The 21,004-nt window shown below is 39.1% G+C and overlaps 2 protein-coding genes across 3 annotated transcripts in view; both read right to left on the bottom strand.

The window, feature by feature from the left end:
- Window positions 1-11,009, bottom strand: part of cntnap2b (contactin associated protein 2b) — a 33,169-nt gene extending 22,160 nt beyond the window's left edge. Inside the window, exon 1 of one of the 2 annotated variants that reach the window (XM_046051676.1) lies at window positions 10,594-11,009. In XM_046051676.1, the coding sequence (XP_045907632.1) occupies window positions 10,594-10,675 (82 nt within the window). In that variant the 5' untranslated portion in view covers window positions 10,676-11,009. Of the gene's footprint in view, window positions 1-394; window positions 448-10,593 lie in introns of those variants that run through there. The other variant, XM_046051677.1, reaches the window with a different exon arrangement.
- Window positions 11,010-16,042: 5,033 nt separating this feature from the next.
- ccr12a (chemokine (C-C motif) receptor 12a) lies at window positions 16,043-20,595 on the bottom strand. The gene is made up of 2 exons (XM_046052935.1): window positions 20,556-20,595; window positions 16,043-18,238 (listed from the first exon to the last, which is right to left on the bottom strand). The coding sequence occupies exon 2, from the start codon at window positions 18,223-18,225 to the stop codon at window positions 17,134-17,136; it is 1,092 nt and encodes a 363-aa protein (XP_045908891.1). The 5' UTR covers window positions 18,226-18,238; window positions 20,556-20,595; the 3' UTR covers window positions 16,043-17,133.
- Window positions 20,596-21,004: the final 409 nt, after the last annotated feature.

The following is a 21,004-nucleotide window of genomic DNA, read 5'->3' as shown; positions in this document are numbered from 1 at the left end:
AATCAGGTTGATGACCTTCATGTTCCATTTAGTTTGAATGGAAGATTTGAGTTGTAGATATTAAAGGGAGTGATTACTCCCAATGTTGTACTTGAGACCAAGCTGTTATTAAAGATATGTTTAAGATATTGGCTCCAGCTCTGGGGCTTATCATCTATCATTTTGAGAAGTGGGTGAAGTTTAGAATGAACAGCTCTGACAGCCTGGAGGGAATGTGAATCCCTACATATGTGACTTGACCATACACGCATAGTGGGATAGGTGGTGTAAAAGCTGCTGCTGTCAGAGGTTTGATGAAGTGCAAAGCAGGAGAGACCCCAAATGCAAGACACTGGATAGCTGATATCAAGTTTAGGCATTTTAATCCAACACAAAAGGGCGAATCAAGGCTTACAGATTGCAGGGACTGGCAACATCCAAAGTCCAAGACGACAGCACAGCAACAGACAGAACACTCATCATACAACAATGACCAGACAGAGACTGACCAGAAACAGCAAACATTTAACACCAGGAACTAATGAGCAGGCGGGAGCAACACAGGTGAGAGGGATCAGGACTAACGAGAGAGTCAGGCAGAGAGACAGCAGGGGAAAACAGAGAGACAGGCAGGCAGAGGGATTCTGGAGTAACAGTCAGAACACAGGTTACTGAAACTCCAGACATGAATCTAACAAGAACCCAACACAGAACAGACCAAACTAACCATAACACAGACAGACCAGAAACACGACAGGAAACACAGACTGAAACACCAACAATACAGATAGGCTACAGACAAACCCAGAGACAACAGACAGGTTGCAAAAGGCCAAGAATCAAACAGCAAAAACACAGAGGCCAACTAGAACAGGACAAACAGGCAAACCGAATAATAAGCTTAATAATGAGGACAGAACAGACTAAAGCAGAATGATCATAATCAGATTAAATATCGAAACCGAAAGAGAACGTAAATCGACACCTAGCAGACAGGCAGAACCCAAGCACGATGGTACGGAAACTAATAACAAACATCAGACAGGAACAGAACTGACCAAGAACTGAGGCAGGCACCGAAATATCAAAAGGACAGATCAGGCCAGAACAACCACACAGAACTAGCAGAAGACAGAACAACATAGAAAAACTCCACAAGACACAAACATCAGATACACACACACACGAGAAGACTGGAGACAAGACAACAGACAGACAGGACTGAAACCCAAAACACAACTACTATATAACAGATACTGAACTGACCAAATAACTAAAAGTCACAGAGAACTAAACTAAGCAGAGCAGCTGTTAAATCCTAGTGGGAGGATTGTGGATTTGGTCCAGTTTATAGTAAGTAGTAGAAGCAGTGAGTAACTTTAAATTTTGGAGAATGAGCTTGATGATGGGTGCTAGTTCGATTAAAACTGCTTTGAAGATCATAGGTACCCATCTATGAGCATCAGTGATATTGATGAAGGGAGGTGCCTTGGCGTCTGGTTCGATAGTCATGTCAAGTTTCGAGCAGCACACCACAAAGCTTGTGCAATCGTGCTTTTACCTTCTTAGAAATATATCAAAAATATGCCTTTATAAATTATATCATCATGCCAGGCTTTTAAAATATGATCACATCACTTCTGTTTCAGCTTCATTATAATGGCCCCCAGTATGTTTTAGAAAAGATTTTACATTTTTATTGATTACTTTTGAGGCTCTTCATGGCCTCTCTTCTTGTTATATCTCTGACCTTTTAGTCCCATACTTTTATACGAGAGTATAATAATATAATAATTTTCTATACTGACATTGGGCTGGTCCAATCACATCTCTTACTAGCCCCCACCACCTCTGCTTTCTGTTTCTTGTGTTACGGGCCACAAAAAAAAAAAAACCTTCTTCAGAGGAGGCCGCCAAATGCGTGAAAACAACCGATATGTTTCTGGGAGGGGGCAGGGAGGGAGGGTCATTTACACTGGGGACGCTGGGGACATGTCCCCACCACTTTTTGAAAGCATTTGTTAAGCAAAAAATAATCATAAGCTACTGATTACTGCATTATATTTTATTATATATATACCACCACTAAGGATTTCTTTCACTCTGGACACTGAGATTTGAGTCCCGTGTGGACGGACGTCAAACACGAGGTTTTAGGTTCTTCATTTTGTAGATGACTACTTATGTGAACCCACACCACAATCTTTTCCTAAACCTAACCAAGTGGTTTTGTTGCTTACACTCAACAAAATTACCACTGTTTCACAATGTTTACCACATGTAATGGTAAACAATGTCATGTGACTTTTTGAGGAACAGGTTTTATACCGACATAATGGGACATTTGACAATCGACCCATATGACGACGTGTTGGTGGGTACGTCCTTTGGCCTTATTCTCATTTTATGGTGGGCGGTGATGGTGAAATGGATAAGACACATACTTTTGGTGTGAGAGACCCAGGTTCGAATCAACCATGAGACACTAATGTGTCCCTGAGTAAGACACTTGCTCCGTGTATATATATATATAGCAATTGTAAGTCGCTTTGGATAAAAGCATCAGCTAAATGTAGATCTTGCATGGTTTTATTCTTTTTGCAAAGCACTTTGTAACATTAGGTACGATATAAATAATAAAGTGTATTATTATTATTATTATTATTATTATATCTAACTTTATAATGCATTTTCCTTTTTAGAATCTTTTGCCTTTCTATTCTTGTATTCTCTCTAAGTTGTTTCAGTCATTGATCCCTGTCTTGCTCTCCCACCTTTGATTATTAATAATCAATCTTAAAGTTTCTTGGCTAAACAAACCACCATATTACGCTAATCAATTTCCTAATGCATTATTTGACACACTTACCTTCGCAATAATATGCTATCATAAGCTATGCATCACATTTGATCTTCTCAATCTACACTATATGTGTAAATAATGCAAATAAATGACCATTTATTTGTCATGGCTTCTTTGTGTAAATCAAATGTTAAATATAATGTATGGTAAATTATATATATTACATTATTATTATATAGTTTATTAATATAAGAGTCCCTGAAGTTCCCAAGAACAAGAAGAGCGACTTAGTGTTTGGAACTATAGAGTACAAAAGGTCTCTTTTCAGTAAATGTTAACGTTTTCTGAATGTATTGTTCAGTATGTTGTTTTTCTAGTGGGGACTTTCTTGGGCATGCATGTAACTGAAATATAGAGTATGTTATCACTTCTCAAACACAAGAGTGTCTGTTATTTAACAAAGGCTGAAATCTAAGTAATTAAGTTCCATACAGTTGTTTTAACACTTAAACTGTTGGTGTTTCTTATCATGTCACTTCTACTAACCAATTTTTTTCTTTAAAAGCACCTTTACAGCCATTCAATGCCAAATAAATTTAAAAAACACAGATGTTACCTTGATTTTGTTTTGATAAAGACTGACAAGCAGTTTGGTTGTAAACCAATAAAACAAAATTTTTTACCCTGTAATTGGACATATTCTTAGCATAAGGCTGCGTATGTGCTTTTTGTATAGGTTGGTCTTTGTTCTCGACACATTCATTGAGATGTGGGCGGGGGAGGGGTCACAGTTCTCTAAGTGTGTGTGTGTGTGTGTGTGTGTGTGTGTGTGTGACAGGTGCAGGACATGGTAATGAGCTTCCTCATATGCATTACAAAACAAAAAGCCAAGCATGTATTAAGCAATTCAAAGGAACAAGAAAGAGATTATCTGCTCAACAGAGAACCTGTAAAATAACCTCAACGCTGCACCAACAGCTCATCTTTCTGAGGAACATACTTGATCTTCACTTATGTTCTATTTGATCTTTGGAATAACTGTAATCATCTCTTTTGTGCCTCCTGCTGTTAGTACTGGACAATTCAGCAAAACCACAGATTACATTTAATGATGACATTTTTGAGCATCCAAAGCCACTGTTTTTATAATTTATTCATTTTACAGAATACAAATATTATCAAGAGGTTGTTTCTAGTTGTTTGTAAAATTATTACTTGAAATTATTTGAGCACCAAGGAAAATTATTTTTTGTTTGTTTATTTTATAAATTACTAAATATATATTTTATGATATTTGTCTGTATGATTATTTTTCTTCTTTTGTCATTAAATCAAATTCAAACTGATCTGCTGTTATGCTCATTGACCGTTTCCACTAGACGAAAAAACAAACAAGCCGATGAGAGCCTGGGAGATGAGATTAAGAATGGGAGACGTCATCTTTGTGTGTCAGAGTCAGAAAAAAGGTGACAGGCAAATAATCACATAAATGTTGATGAAATGGTAGAGATTGTTGTACGTGTATCAGCTAAAAATAACAACTCTTACTGTGAATCCATATCAAAAGCGAGACATCAGCAGTGCGTAAAAATTCTAAAGCCTCCATCTGTTCAATTCACACCCCACTCCGACCCTCGTTTGGCTTTCTCCGTCCTCAGAAGCAGATGTCCTGTCAGCAGCAGCTCCTGAGGAGTTCAGAGGACAGCTGACGGCCAAACTGTCCTGAGCAGGCTGACTGATATAAGAAATTTACTGGACAGAAAGTAATTAGCACTGTTTTTATTGATTGATTGATTGATTTTGTTTCCAGCCTATAGTGATACCAGAAAGCTCTAGTGACACTGGGGGCCTTGATCAATCGATATAGACGCTCTTAACAAGCTTACAACATGTAAACAGCTGGAGATTTGTGGGATTTAAATAGCTGTCTGTGGAGATTATATATCATTAAGCTCGCTTTAGGAAAAACAAATAGCTTCAGAGCATAAAAAAGGCGGGAGGGTGGGCCTTGCAGCGTCATATGCGCATGTGTATAAGTCGGGGTGTGGATTGATACGTTTGATAAAATGGAAGTGTGTCAAAATGTTTTCTGTGTGTCTTTGATTGACAAGATGACAAACATTGGGCTTGTTGGAGATGAACTTCTCCTCGTCTGGAAAGTTGACGAGATCAGGTGGCTGCAGATGGAGGAAGTGACAAAAAGTGGCAGTCAAACGTTTCTGCCAGTTTTGCCAGTCTACAGACAAAGTTTCAGAAACACTCCCATTCGATTTAATATATATGACACATGCCTTTAGTGTGGGACGGGTTCAATTCCCACGGGGACGCATCCACCCATGTGTCTCTGAACAAGACACTTAACCCCTAGTTGCTCCAGAGGCGCGCAACCCCTGACATATATAGCAATTGTAAGTCGCTTTGGACAAAAGCGTCAGCTTAATGAATAAATGTAATATAATAACAAGTTATCTCACCAGTCCATTCTGCTTTTACCCAGGCTCCATTAATAGCCTAGATAATATATAATAGGGTCACTTATTAAAACGACATCTAAAACTAAAACTATCTGTGATAATCATGACAGGGTTTATTGTTTAACCTCCGCTGTAGAGGGCCGACCACTTTGTTCAGACAGCAAACTAATAAACGAGCAAACATATTTTCCTGAGCCTGCGCAGTCCTGAATCATCTGAAAGACTATGAACTGTTCCTAGCAACCACAACCACAGCTTCTGAATCATCTGAAAGCCTATGAACTGTTCCTAGCAACCACAACCACAGCTTCTGGATCGTCAGCACTTTGCTGACGATGGTGTGTTGCCATGTACGGTAATGGGATGATTTGAATTCTACTCTTATTTACAGGTGATATTGTTAAATGTGTTAAAGTGACTATTTTGGACAGTAACTGCTGAAAATAAGTCATCATGTGCAAAACCACTGCTGTGGCGGCTGTGGCTCAGGAGGTAAGGGCGGGTCTCCCAATATTCAGAAACCCCAAAAACCCCAAATTGTGTGTGTGTGTGTGTGTGTGTGAAAGCTTAGTTTTTGTTTCTGATGTGCACCTTGCATGACAGTCTCTGAATGTGAATGTGGCATGTAGTGTAAAGCGGGAGCTGTGCCTGCTTGCCTTTTTCTGCAGAGCAGGAGCAGTGCCGCTTTGGAACACACGGTCTTTTTCACTATTTGGTGGCCGACCCCGAGGAGCTACATAGGCATCCATGGTATCAAATGAAAGGTCTAGACAAGCCGAATCGATTGATATCCCCATCACTGTGGGATGTTCCGTTCTCAAGCTACAGGCCTGTAAAGCATGGGTGTGTTTTTGGTGACAGGAATGTTGATGAATATTCACTATTTTTATCAATATTTCAATGTTATGTTATTTGGAACGTGGTTGGACAGAAATAGTGTTTTAAAGATATCTCCCAATAAAAGTAAACAGGGTGGTGATGGTGCAATGGATAAGACGCCTGCCTTTTGTGTGAGAGACCCAGGTTCAATCCCCCATTGTGTCCCTGAGCAAGACACTTAACCCCTAGTTACTCCAGAGGCGTGCGACCTCTGACATGGATAGGAATTATAAGTCGCTTTGGATAAAAGCGTCAGATAAATGTAATGTAACATTTAAACAGTAAATATGGACATTCGCCTGGTATATTTTGAAAATATTGTATGATAACTGTATTTTAGTTTATTTACATCAGATTTACAGTTACAACTGCATTCCAGGTGTATTAAAATATATTCAGTTGCATTATAATCTATCTTATGATGGTTCTGATGGTTTATTGCATTAAAATATAGCTTTTTTACTATTTTTTCTTTATTGCATCTCCATTTAGTCTGTAATGGTAAAATAAATATGTTAATATACTATGGATTTATATTCCTCAGCTTCTGACCTTTCAAAGGAGACCAGAATTATGCATGTAGGCCAAATGTTTGAGGTCCTGATTCATTATGGGTACGTTATTTTAGGCATTTTTCCTGGAAATAGCTGGAGGTTTCCAACAGGATAAGTACGGTTCATTTATCATTTACTGCATTTACTGTGACACGGTCAAACAAACTCACAAATGTGATCACATTTCACTATACATCAAATGAAAGCCCTTGCCACCAAAAGACTGACTGTCCCCGACTGGCTGACTGGCTACCTACCTGACCTGAGATCAGGAATGTTGGAACTGCATTGTCATGTTTTGGTAAAAGCTGTAATAAAGATGAAATAATTCCACACCATCTCGTTCTAGTACAGATGGCATTTCTTAATGTTGAAAATGTCTAGTTTCAGTAGTGAGCATGTGTCATCTTGATCCTGTGCAAAAGAGGATCTGGTAATAAGTCAGGCTTGAAGTTTCAGTTTCTAACGTCTATTCTGTCTTGCCTAGTCTACAAATCCACTCTTCCACTCTCTGTACCGAAGACGTCAAGCTTTACACTATTTTAAAAACAATTCTAGTCTGGAAGTGAGAAATGTTTTCAGGCCTACCTGGCAGCAAAGCAATCTATAGTCTAGTTTTTAATAGCAATACCTCCAGGGCAAAGTTTAAAAGAAATAAACACTGTACATACAAATAAAAAATGGCTTTTTGCTGCATAGACACATTCATCAATAGACTGACATGCCTGATTGTTCAGCACCTAAAAGACTGACCAGCTGGTCTGTTGACCCAATGAGAGCTGCAGACAAGTGCTGAGTTTCTTAAAACAAAAGTCATCTGTCAAAGTGTGCTGTAAACAAAATAGATAGAATTAAGGGTCAGGCTTAAGTAAAACAGGTAAATGAAAATTCAAGCATTACTTCCAGAAACTCATACACGATCACATTCTGGGACGCTGAACAGTCTAAAAGCAGAAACTCATACACGATTGCAACCAGTCGTTCTATCAATTAGCCTATGCATAAAGGTGAATTTACTGTTCTGCACAGTCCACTACAAGTAACGGGTAAATACATTCTCAAACCCAAGTTGTCACAAATGAATGCATGGTCATGGCCCTTGTCATGGCCACCGTTTGGTCATGGCCCTTTACAGTGGGAAGCCCTGTAGAGTCACAGCTCAAAGCACTGGAGGAAGCCCTTTAGGATCATTGTTGAATGCTAAAAGTAGGCCTAGTATAAATAAATAAGGAGGTGGTTGGGGTGGACGGGTGGATCAGTAACAGTACTTTCACCCAGGAGACTGGTGTTTGTTTCCCCTGTGAAAAAAAAACTCAACTTTAATTCCTTTTAGTTATGTTATGCAAGTTACATAAGTGGTGTTACGTAGATTAAGTCACGTAAGTAACGTAGTTATTTTAACCCAAACCATGACCTTTTCCAAACCAAGCAGTTTTGATGCCTAAACCTGACCAAATTAGCACGTGCTGTTTCATAACATTAACCACTATTTTAATTTTCAAAGTCTAACCAGACTTTGCATATTTCTTACAACTAACTTGACCGCAAGGCCCTACACATGCAAAAACAACGCAACCGGATACCCAGGGTGTTAAAAAGTGACGCTAAATTGGTATGAGAGGGAGGGAAGTGTCAGGGACCATCAGAGGGTTAGCCTAAACTAAAGGAACATCTTTGCATTTGTAAGGATCTTGTTCCTGTACAACAACGCTCACTGTGATTAAAATATCATTAAAAATAGAGTTGGGGAGAAAACGGAACCTGATAGTCTAGCTCTGTCAACAGTGATTATGCTCCAATTACATTTTCAAGCAAACTTTAAGAGATTTTTAGATTCAAGATGTCATACTTAACTGAGCACCAGTACCTCTGATAGACTTACCATAACGGTGTTTGTGTTTTTTATGAATTCCTTTGTGTCTTCTGATCCATACTGACCCTGTGTTGTTTAAATAGGGAGCCAGAGAGGGAGGTGACACGCAACATAAAGGGACCTGTCCAGAAACGAACCAGGGATGTTGTAGTTACACTCCTGAATTTTTTTATTCTTTGTTTCTTGGATGCCGGACGTCTGTAACAGTGAGTGGCAGCAGGACAAAACAATACCTAACGAGAAATTGTACTTTTCAACGATTATCAACTATTATCTTATTTGCAGTGTATGTTAAAGAACGTGTAACCCCTAAGTCAGACAAGACTTTTGAGATGCTGCATAGAGACAGAGCACAATTAAGTCTCCCTCACACCGGAGGGGAACTCAACTCATCGCTCTCCATTGACTTTGTATTGCGTGAAGGTGCCTCTTTGTCACTTCTGTCTGCTTGTAAACAACAGAAAAATTGCGCCTGCTGTGCGGTGGGAACATAGACTGTAATAATATAAGAAGTGGACGTAGTCATCGTGACGTCACCCGTTGGTTTGTGGACTGCTGATGTCAAGTTTGGCCGATAGGCTGCCACCATGTTGATTTTTTGCAACCACCGGACGTGACCATATTTGGACGAGACGGTGGAGCTAACGATAGCTAACTAATGATGCTTTTTCAACAGCGCTGGTTAAATTTACACAGTGCCGTGGGTACGAGCAGAGTCACTCTAGCCTGATTGACAGGTCGCCTTGGTAACGACTTGTCAATCATAGATAATCCTGCCCTGAAGCATACTCTGCTTTATGGTCTATTTTCCTCTAAATGGGACCATAATTTACTAAATGAACATCATTTTGTGTTGAAGAAGACTTGAAACTAGCGACTGAGACCATAAACTCATTAGGAAAGTGTTTACTGAGGTAATTATTCAGCTGAGAAGTCATTAGTCCTTCCCTGCATCGTGGGGTTGTGTATCTTATTCTGTGTTTATCTTGACGTTCCACATCTTTCACTCCACACCTCCAGTTTGTCATGCAGACTTTCTGTTAAAAATGTCAAGACTCACTGATAATTTTCAGAAAAAAGAAAGCTCCCTCCAATACCTCTGAAAACAGTATATGGTTATTTTTTTTACAGGCAGTAAAAAGGAGTGTTGCTAACCATTTGTAAAATTGATGGAGTGCCCCTAGAGTTTTATTGCACAACAACTGATAACTGTTAATTAAAATAAATTATTATTACTATTAACAGTTTCTAAGCAGTAAATAAACAACTAACAAATGGTTCATAACACACTATAATATAGACTAATTGTGTGCAGATCTACACAATACATAGTCTATTATCATCAAATGCCCTCAATAGTTTTTAATTCATTCCTAAACCGTTTTAAAGTGACTGTGAATGATTTGTACAAGTACATTAACAATTTATTATGTTTTCTGCAGGGATTTGACCCTGTGCAATCACATATCATTATATATTATTCTTAGGCCTGTTAACTAGTGCATCCTGCTGAGAAAGCAATAACCCTTCCAGGTCCATTTATTAGCTGTTCTGGAGCTTTTGATCACACCACATGCTCTTAGGTGTGCTGTGTTATCAACTGTTTTTTACACACCAAGTACAATAATAAAATCTGCTTACAATTGAACTGCCTTGTTTTACAAACCACTTATAAAGTGTGTTTGGGGGGGGGGGTAAAATGTGTCTCCCAAACATGGTAAGTGAAATGCTTATAATTCGTGAATGCAGTGGTCAGCACGAGGGGGTGTACAGATTTCGACTGGACTGTTGTGCCCCCTGGATCAGAATTTGCTAGATACAATGCACTTAAACTGAAGGCTTCATTAATACATTTAGTGCATGGGTGGCTGGATTCACGCCGCTGCGTTGGCCTCCTGGTGAGTCCTGACTATAGTCCACATCCGTGACTGCACAGAGAGCTCCCACCAAATTAGCCGCGGTGTGTGTGTGTGTGTGTGTAGGCTATGTCTGTCTGTCTGCGTGTGTGTGTGTGCGTATTAGCCTACTTACGGGATACTGAGGATGCAGCGCTGGAGGTGCTGATGATGCTGCACAGGACTGGCAGCAACAACAGTACGGTGAAGAAAGACATCTTGGCACAGAGTCCACGCAGTCAAAGAGACAAACGCAGACAATGAAGCGGGTCCAGGCGGGTCTCGGTGCGGTGTTCCCTCTGTCTGTTTTTCCGGTGGTGCACAGCCGAGATGCTGCTTTCTTTATTAGCAGCAAAAGGAAAAGGCAATGGCCGTCCGCCCGCTGCGCGTTCTGCGCTACTTGTCTTCTCTCTCCTCTCCTCTCTTATTAAATCGCCCAGCGGCACTGCAGCGGGGCTTGGGCAAAAACCTCCGGACCTGGAACTGTGAACGGAACGCGGTTGCTGCGGGCCGGGCCTCGGGCTCCAGGTGCATGGTCAGACGGACAGACAGGAGCTGTCCAACCGCTGAACTGCCGGACTAATCAATACACCCCCACACTCTGTGGCACTTGGTACGGCCCGAGACGTACAACAATGTAGGGTTCCTTGAAATGAGGAGAAGACAGAGGGAGGGGGGGCAGGAGGGTCCACCCCACAAGGGCCCCCAGGAGGGAGCACAAGAGAAAGGTGTGAAGCATCGTTAGTGGTATATGAAAGGTCTGGACACGTCTGTTTTTTAAAAATAGAAATAGAATAGGAATGTATTTCCCACCAACACCATAAAATAATTTTAAAAGATACACCACATTACATAGAATAAAAAAAAACATGACTTACCAGCAGCAGGTAGCCCATATTTCAAAATCAATATCAAGAAATCAATAATTGACCTTTTGTCCAGATTCTTGGTGGTTCGAGGGCTCTATAGCGCTTTCTCTAGGAATTAGCCTACATCAAATTCATTGTAAGATTTGGCCGTGCAAAACTAAATCTAAACCTTTCCTACTATATTGTCAATTTAAGAAAATATACCAAATTGCCAATTCATTATTGGTAAAAAAAAAATTAAAGGCCTTTTATTTTTTAGAAATAAAAAAATTCTTTGGGTTTGAAATCACCAAATATCAAATCTGAACAAGTTAATAAGCCAACAGTCTCCAAGCACCATCTTTAAATACTTACAAGCATGGTCTCCCCCATCATTTTATTCCTGTCATAGTGAAGAAGGCTTTGAAACATTATTAAAACAGTCATGTTAAGAAAATAAATATAGAAATATAAATATAGAAAATAAAACTTTATACATTTTTTAAAACATGAACAATCAAAATACTTGTAGCTGTCCACAAAATGCCTATTAGAGTATTTGTAATGGTTTGTGGTTTTCTTCCCGCGATTCAGTTTGTTGAACATTTACAAGTACTCAGATTTCATCTAGGAGATTTCTGCTCACAATGAGGAGACAGACTGTGGCCATACGCTGTGTGAAGACTTGCAGAGATACAAAAACAGAGATACAAAACTTTTGCCTTCATTATCGGTTTGAAGTCAAAATGGAAGGGAAATCCACAGGTTACATGTAAAAAATAAATGGAAGCAGAGTTTCTGTTTGTTTGTTGTTGTATGTAAACTCTACACGCTGTTAAACAGGACTTTTGTTTCTCAATAAGTTATTTTTAAGTTTAAAAATAGGTTAAATGAAAACAATACATTTAAAAATAAAAAAGTAATTCTTCTTATTTTCTTTCCCGAATTGAGTTCAGTCCCATCTGTGATGATACAGTACATTACAGTACAACATGACCAGAAATACTTGCAGTCACAACATGAAATAATCATGTTCTTGAATCAATAAACCAAGAACTGTTTGCACATGTTGGTGTTACAGGAGCAAACAGGCTCAGGGACATCCTTTTTCTTGCAGCTGTCACCATAGTTATCCCAACAATAGCCCTCTCTCTCTCCAGTCCCCCTCCACTTCCCGAGTACATCATCACTAGCAAAGACTACACCCTCATCCCCATCCCCAAAACACACAAACATCCACACACAACTATGTTCATCCCACACACTTCATAGTTGCACTGGTGCCACCTTGGACAGTGACTGCTGCTGCTGCTACAGGGATTTATTTTCACTTCCCATTATCTGATTCTACTGAAGTCTGACCATCTACCACAGAACACTTTTTCCTCTTCTACACTGTGCATATTACATAGCTGCTTGCTGTACAGTGTGTACACATGAAAGTTACATTACTAACATATTACAGAGGCATTAAATCATACAGTACTATAACTTTCCCTTTTCATCACATCATTCACAAAGTTCTCATCAGGCACAGCCACTTATGCTAATCAACCTCTGCAGCAAACAGTTCCTTCGTTACAATATCATAGTAAGAGCTGTGTATTTGGAAGTCCAATTTATCTATATATGATGTGAATATTAATGAATATGTGCTGTGAATACACAGATATATATGCATGAATATGCATCATCAAACATTGTGCACAAGAAAAACATGCAAAGCAACAAAATCAATATTATTCAACATAAAGCCAAAAAAATATTCAGATGAAACCCCAAATGTAATCAGGCACAATTGAATTAATCTTTCCCCAGTAACTGTAACAGATAACAACAACATTTGTTTAGTAATTAAATTTAAGAAAATGGTCAGCGTGTCAATTCACATGTAACTATGAACTCATCGATATCTAATGATTCTTTAATTCAAAGTAACTCATCATTATCTGCTGTAGTTTGGAATTATGCATGAACTACTAATCAACAATTGTTAAATTATGCAATTTTTATTCTTAGTAAATGCTCACAGGTTTGTGTACTGTACTGTAAAGCGTTACTCTAATCTAAATTATGAACCATCATATTACAATATGGTACTAGTCTTACTGTGGTCTTGGTTTCCATGCACTGCTTTATTATAAGAAACACTTTTGCTAATTCATCAGCTTGACATTCGGAGAGCCAAAATTGAAAAAGGCTGCTCTTTAAATGATGCTAAATATTTGCAGATATTCACAGTGGTACATGTAAACTGCGTACGTACACAAGTAGTACCCTGGTGCTAGTACACATGATTCAGTCTCTGAGCACTATGCTTGTTTGAGTACACATATTTATCTGAGCAGTGCCCAGTACTTCCCCTTATTGATGGTAGAAACTACTTTTGAGAAGTACGTTGGCCATCCTGTGAATGACTAGATCCTGATCCATGACTTACAATGGAGAACTTGTTGAAAGCATCACTGAAATCATGACTTTAATTAATTAAAGTGAAGATTAGTACAATTTTCATTCACAGAGAATGAGAGTAATACAGATAAGGCACGTAGGGTGAAGCTCATGAAATAAATGTATCGTGAAGAGTCAGTGTGCAGGCAGGTTATTCAAACAAAAGTATCATACAGGGACCATGTCACAATAAAATGTAATTACAGGTTTAATTATGATTGGAGAAGGACACTCAGGTTGGGTGCCACCCGAGCTTATTACGGCCCCAGACACCAGGAGAAGGGTAGGATCCAACCTTATCGGGGTAACATTATCAGGCAAAGATCATGGATTAGTTCAACGGCAAACTGATAAAAATAACAATGTAACATTGCAGTGGGAGTGAACCTGAGTTTCCAGCATTCCTTGTGGTTGCTGTGTCAATCTCTGTTATGGCTCACTCGTATACAGGTCTATCTAAAAAAAACAGAATATCATGGAAAAGTTCACCCGCGACCCTGGACGCAGGATAAGCGCTTGAAGATGGATGGATGGGATGAGGTAGGATCCAACCTTATCGGGGTAACGTTATCAGGCAAAGATCATGGATTATTTCAACGGCAAACTGATAAAAATAACACTGTAACATTGCAGTGGGAGTGAACCTGAGTTTCCAGCATTCCTTGTGGTTGCTGTGTCAATCTCTGTTATGGCTCACTCGTATACAGGTCTATCTAAAAAAAACAGAATATCATGGAAAAGTTCACCCGCGACCCTGGACGCAGGATAAGCGCTTGAAGATGGATGGATGGGATGAGGTAGGATCCAACCTTATCGGGGTAACGTTATCAGGCAAAGATCATGGATTATTTCAACGGCAAACTGATAAAAATAACACTGTAACATTGCAGTGGGAGTGAACCTGAGTTTCCAGCATTCCTTGTGGTTGCTGTGTCAATCTCTGTTATGGCTCACTCGTATACAGGTCTATCTAAAAAAAACAGAATATCATGGAAAAGTTCACCCGCGACCCTGGACGCAGGATAAGCGCTTGAAGATGGATGGATGGGATGAGGTAGGATCCAACCTTATCGGGGTAACGTTATCAGGCAAAGATCATGGATTATTTCAACGGCAAACTGATAAAAATAACACTGTAACATTGCAGTGGGAGTGAACCTGAGTTTCCAGCATTCCTTGTGGTTGCTGTGTCAATCTCTGTTATGGCTCACTCGTATACAGGTCTATCTAAAAAAAATAGAATATCATGGAAAAGTTCACCCGCGACCCTGGACGCAGGATAAGCGGTTGAAGATGGATGGATGGATGAGTTCATTGAGAGCACCAGAACCAGACTGAGAGATTAAACATTTGCAGGTGCAGTTATTCAGCTCAGTAGAGGTCTTCTCAGGTCGACATTCCTTTATTCTAAAGTTGTAATAGCTTTGAGATACTAGAGTTTTGACTTCCATGAGCTGTAAACCATAATCAACAAAAGAGCTGAAATATTTCACTTTATGTGTAATGAATCTAGAATATATGAAAGTTTCGGTTATTGAATTACGAAAGAAAATAAACTTTTCCGCCAAATTGTAATTTTTTGAGATGCACCTGTATTTTGCACAACACATAAATTCTTTTCCTTCCACACGTAATATTTGTCCATTTTAGGGGGTCATTTTGCTTATGTATTTCAGATTTATTCCATATGAGTATTCCTCGGGATTCTTTACCTCTATTAGTGTTGCTGTGTTTCTGAGACAGACTGTGGGTGACAGTGTCAGAGGTGATGTAGAAATCTTTAAGGTTGGTTGGGGCTAAACTCTTCAGCCTTCAGCCTCAACTTTATGGAAATCCAATACTGAAGAGCTGGAGTACCCCTTTAAAGATGACATTGTAACAAAAACTAATACTCATTTCTACTATGTGGTTTTAAAAACTCAAATCAAATGTTATGTAACAAAAGTGTCCTGGAACTAATTACAGTGCTTTCCATGCTGTTGTTAAGTTTAAGTTGTCATTGAGCTGTGTGGTTTGCCATGTACTCGTCCAATATGGATTTTGCAATAACATTGACTCACACTGTATGTATCATGAATCCTTTTTCATCACACAGTTTCAACACATTACCACTTCAACCACATAATTATATGTTTCTCCAAAAGTACACTGATTCACCAGTGTTTAACCGACAGGAAACTGCTCCAGATGTTCTGTCAGAAAAGGGAAACGATCACTTGTCCTACCCATCAAAATACAACAGTTAAGTGAGAAATTGTTTCCATAAAAGGACAGATGTCACAGGGGAACAATCTGATTGGTATTTTATTGGAAGGTTTATTTAAAAGCTTGGACAAGATGTGTAAAAATGCATCTACAAACATACACTTTGCATCCAACATTGAATCAACAAGACTGGAATACTCAGCATAAGGACCAGACCAGGAGCAGGTCTGAAGCTGATACAAAAATATTTAAGCCATACATATAAACCTGCACTACTTATAGTTACTCAAAAAAAATAAACCTTGAACAATGACTTCATGCTAAATTCTTTCTTTGTTCTTCACTGGGCTGCTCGAGGTCTGCCTCAAGGCTGGGTACTCTTAAACCTTTTGAAAAATTACACAATGTATTTGTCTTATATATAACATAGACATAAATAGATATGTCTTCAGCAGGAACCAATAGGCTTGGGAACTGAAAGTGACTGTTGGGTACAGAGCCAGAACTTATTGAGAGATGTACCATTGTGGATTGTGGTCTATTCATGGGATTAGTTGACAATAAGAAAGATATAGAATAGCTACATACGGGGTGGTAATGGCGCAATGGATAAGACTATACCTTTGGCGTGAGAGACCCGGGTTCAATCCCCCATTGTGTCCCTGAGCAGGACACTTAACCCCTAGTTGGTCCAGAGGCGTGCGACCTGACATGTATAGCAATTGTAAGTCGCTTTGGATAAAAGCGTCCGCTAAATGAAAAAAAGACACAAGCCTATCATAAAACCTATTTCAAATAAGAAGCATTTCTAGAGAATGTTAATACATTAAAAGTTTGATAAAAAAGGTAAACATTTTAATGTGAGAACTAGGATGATTTAAGTGAAGCAGTCTGAAAATGGCAAACTTGAATGATAAAAAAGAACTTAATGATAAAAGATTTGATTGTTTATAACTGATTATGAGATTTTACAGCATTGGGGTGAAATTTGGTTTTCCAGTCCAACTGAAGAACATAAGTAAACAGAACTCTTTCACTGTGTAATGAGCTAAAACAGATAAAGAGTCGGTTTCATCTTGCCTCACTCACTTTTGTTGAAGCACAACATGCTTTTTATTTCAATGCGGATCATTTATACCTGTGTGTGTGTAAGCGTCCGCGTGTCTGTGTGTCTAGTACTCATAAGCAGAGTGTGCTGTCTTCTGTGAGGTGGATCTGGTGCTCTGGCTGCTGAAGCTAATGTGTCTCTTCAGGCAGGGGATCTTCTTGGCCATCAGCCGTCTGAAGTGGCTCTGGAACTTTTTCCCCACAAACGTGTAAAACACAGGGCTGATGCAACAATACAAATAGGCGATGTTCCGGGTCACATACAGTGCATAGTCCAAGGTGTCAGCATCAGAACATGAGTCTTCACTGGTGCTGGAGATCTCAACAGCTCGAAGGAGGATGACGATATTGTAGGGCGTCCAGCAGACAAAGAAGGTGAAGATAATGACAAATATGAGCTTGATGGCGCGGCACTTCTCCTTCATGCGGGTGGAAAGGATGCGGACGGTGATGCTGATGTAGCAGTACATCACCATGAACAGAGGGAGGAGGAAAAAGACCAGGAATTGTTGGTAGTAACTGAACAGACGCCAGCGCTCCATGGTTTTCTCAGAGTATCCCGACTCTTCACACATCAGTCCATTGAAGGGACTCTTCCACACGTTTTGGAAAACGAGCTCTTTCATACTAGCTACAATACTGATTATCCAAACTATCACTGATGAGACGATGGCATATGCCTTTTTCCTGCTCCTAGCAGCTGCCACTGCATGCACCACCGCAAGGTATCGGTCAAAGGTCATAAGTGTGAGGAAGAGGATGGAGCTGTAGAAGCCGATGAAGTAGGCGCTGCTGACCATCTTACACAGAGGCGTGCCAAAAATCCACTCAGACTGATGGTATGTCGCCCAGAAGGGGAGACTGGAGGCAAAGAGAATGTTGGAGAGGACCAAGTTCAGGAGGAAGATGTTTGTCACGGTGTTGAGCTTCTCGTACTTGTAGATGATAAAGAGGACAAGCCCATTGCCAAGGTAACTAAGGAGGAAGTTGGTATAGTAGAAAACTGGGATGAATCTCGCACCGAACTGGTTGAGAGTCTTCTTGGCACAGAGCTGGACGGGATTACTGACCACGTAGCTCGGGTCAGTCGTGTCGTAGGTGTCATTGAATAATTCCAGGAACAACTTATATTGCTCGTTGTCATACTCAACACTCATGGCTGAGTTTTTCCTGTGGCAAAGAGACATTAAAGATCCATGTTAATCTATTTGCTGGTAGAAATTGCTCATGAAACACAACTGGTCCTAATCACACAAACCAAACTAAAGTCAGCTTGGTGTCATTTTTTAACACACTGGGTATCTCTTTAGCATCATTTTTCATCATCAACTCCTGAGACAAACTGCTTTCAAGTACTTAGCAGTGTTAGCAAAAACCTCAAGCCTGCTCCATCATTTTGTGTTGATCCCATTTGTTACACTCTCAAAATAGAGAACTGAAACCGCTGACTGGAGCAGTAAAAAAATCCTGACTCTCTCAACTGGTTTGCAATACTTGTTCCCAGAAATTAGTCAACATCAAATATGCATGTTTTACCACAGAGTACAATTTGTGAGGAGTATTGTAAAGCGTGCCCTCCAGACGCGCATGGCCAATAGATAGGAAACTATAAACACACACACACCCAGAAACAAAAAGTAAATGAAGTGATATAATAAGACAAATCAAAGAAGCAGATGATATACACAATTCACTGCAGCCAGTGGAGGGAGTAAGAGAGAGACAGAGCGAGTCAAGCAGCTCATATTGGGGCAGGTGGAGGTTGAGATTTAATGTGTTCAGCATCTGGACATGCGGAAAAGCCTTTGTGAACCTGACTCAGTGTGCTTAGGTCAGAAATGGAGCATGTTTCATCAAAATCAGTGAATAAAGTTATAAATGTGTATTTCTGTACCATAATCAGTGGGGTAAGGCTGACAGAAATACTTACATTTACCTGATGCTTTTATCCAAAGCAACTTACAATTGCTATACGTGTCTGAGGTCTAACACCTCTGGAGCAACTAGGAGTTAAGTGTCTTGCTCAGGGACACAATGGTGGATGGGACACAGTGGGGGATTGAACCCGGGTCTCTCACACCAAAGGCACGTCTTATCATTTCTCCAACCTAAATCTTGTCTTGTGTGGTTTGATAAGCGATAAACTCTTCAAATTCAGAAGCCAATAGCACATTTAGCAACATTTAGCTAGTTGCTGCCCCTACAGAAGAAAGTGACTTTTAGGGAGAGAGCCCTTAAAGAGACATGGAGCAGAGCGTTCAGACAGAGGGTGACTGGAGGTGCTGTAGCAACAGACAGTATGTCCATATGTATAATGTGTTTTTTGAAACATTTTGTAGTAGAAACTCAAATATAAAAGTATGAACCTGCAAATGAGCGTAATAAGGGACCTTTAAAACAGTACAAGAAACAGTTCCTAGTAACAGGAAACAAATGTTGAAAGAAGAAGTGGTTAATTAAAGAAGCGAGGTGAATCATCATCTTCAGTGTTTATCATCTGTTTTGATCAAATGTCTTAGTGATTCCACAGCTGTGGGTTATCAATACAGTTTCAGTAACCCATTGATAAATCCTCATGGGTTATTCTCATTATAATAAGCCATCAAATCTGTAGTTTGTTAAAAGCTTGTTACGTATCAGGGCTCAGTTAGTAAATCAATAACTTGTTAAAAGACACACACAGTTTTGTAAAGTAAAACAGTGTAGTTAGTTAATAATTCACATTCATAATCACATCTCTTCACATCATATTTACCTGTGTCTAATCACCCTTTAAATATGGATTATCTTTCATTTATATTACTTTCTTTAGTATTATCAGTAATATGCACAAAATTAAATTATAAATAATCAGAAATCATTTGTAAGATTATAATTATAATATCTAAGAATATCTAAGAAATATATAGTTTTTGTAACATTATGCCATTCACTTAAGTGACTGCTAGGTCTGATGTCTTATTAACTAGTCAGCCGTTTTGTCTTTTACATTAAAGAATGGTCATAATTTGTGTAGTAAAATTATAATAAATAATAAATAAATAGTTACTCATTTAACAGTGTTACTGTTACCTTCCACATCAAAGTAGAAACTTGCATTTCTTCAGCTTTGTATCAGCTGAGGAGACTGTAAAGTTAGTTTGATTCAGGTCACTGTGACAAACTTTTAGGGATTAGTTTAAATGTGATCACAAACAATTCAAAACAGCTGTGATACCTCGAGAGAATGTGCAATTTTAAAAAAAAGAGTACTCATGACTCATTTTGAAAGTTCAGCTTACTACTCATGCTCTGTTTGATCCCACTCATTTAAAGACACTTTTTTTTCCTTCACTGTACAGTCATTTATAATAATATAATATAATAATTATTATAATTGCAAAACCAAAATTAACCAGCAAAATATGCATATGTACATTTCACAAAGAAGTCTAAATTATTAATAAACAAATCTTAATGTCACTGTTGTAAGGCTGATTGAACTCACCAGTGCAGTGGTGTGCAGTGGGAAGAGGACAATAGGGAGAGTTCACTGCAGCTGACTGAGCTCAAGCGTTTTACTGGCAGAGAGGTAAGCATCTGCTAAAGGGGCTGTCCTAAAACTTAAGTTAGTGTGTATGTGTGTGGCCAGTCAGCAGTTATACGTTAGTATGCAGCCGATACGTAGATGTGTGTTAAAACTTTAAAGTAAGAAAGAATTTGCTTGAATTTGTATGCTGTCTTCTGTGCATCAACAGTGATAAAATATCTGAAATATTACTCTGTATAGGAGCTGCTTGGCTGTTTTTCCATGTCAAAACATGACAAAAACAGGATAAATACCTTGGAGCTTTTTTTGCCTACTGTTTCTTCTTTGTCAAATTTTACACCAATTCCAGAAGCCTCCTCCAGGCAGATATCAAAGAGTGAAGTTTGGTCAGTAACAAAGTATTTTTC

This window comes from Micropterus dolomieu, linkage group LG06, assembly GCF_021292245.1.
Source record: "Micropterus dolomieu isolate WLL.071019.BEF.003 ecotype Adirondacks linkage group LG06, ASM2129224v1, whole genome shotgun sequence".
Lineage (NCBI taxonomy): Eukaryota > Metazoa > Chordata > Actinopteri > Centrarchiformes > Centrarchidae > Micropterus > Micropterus dolomieu.
This window is presented reverse-complemented; position numbering and strand designations above follow the sequence as displayed.

Coding starts and splice junctions, on each gene's coding strand:
- ccr12a (XM_046052935.1), bottom strand. CDS start 18,225: ATGAGTGTTGAGTATGACAACGAGCAATATAAGTTGTTCCTGGAATTA.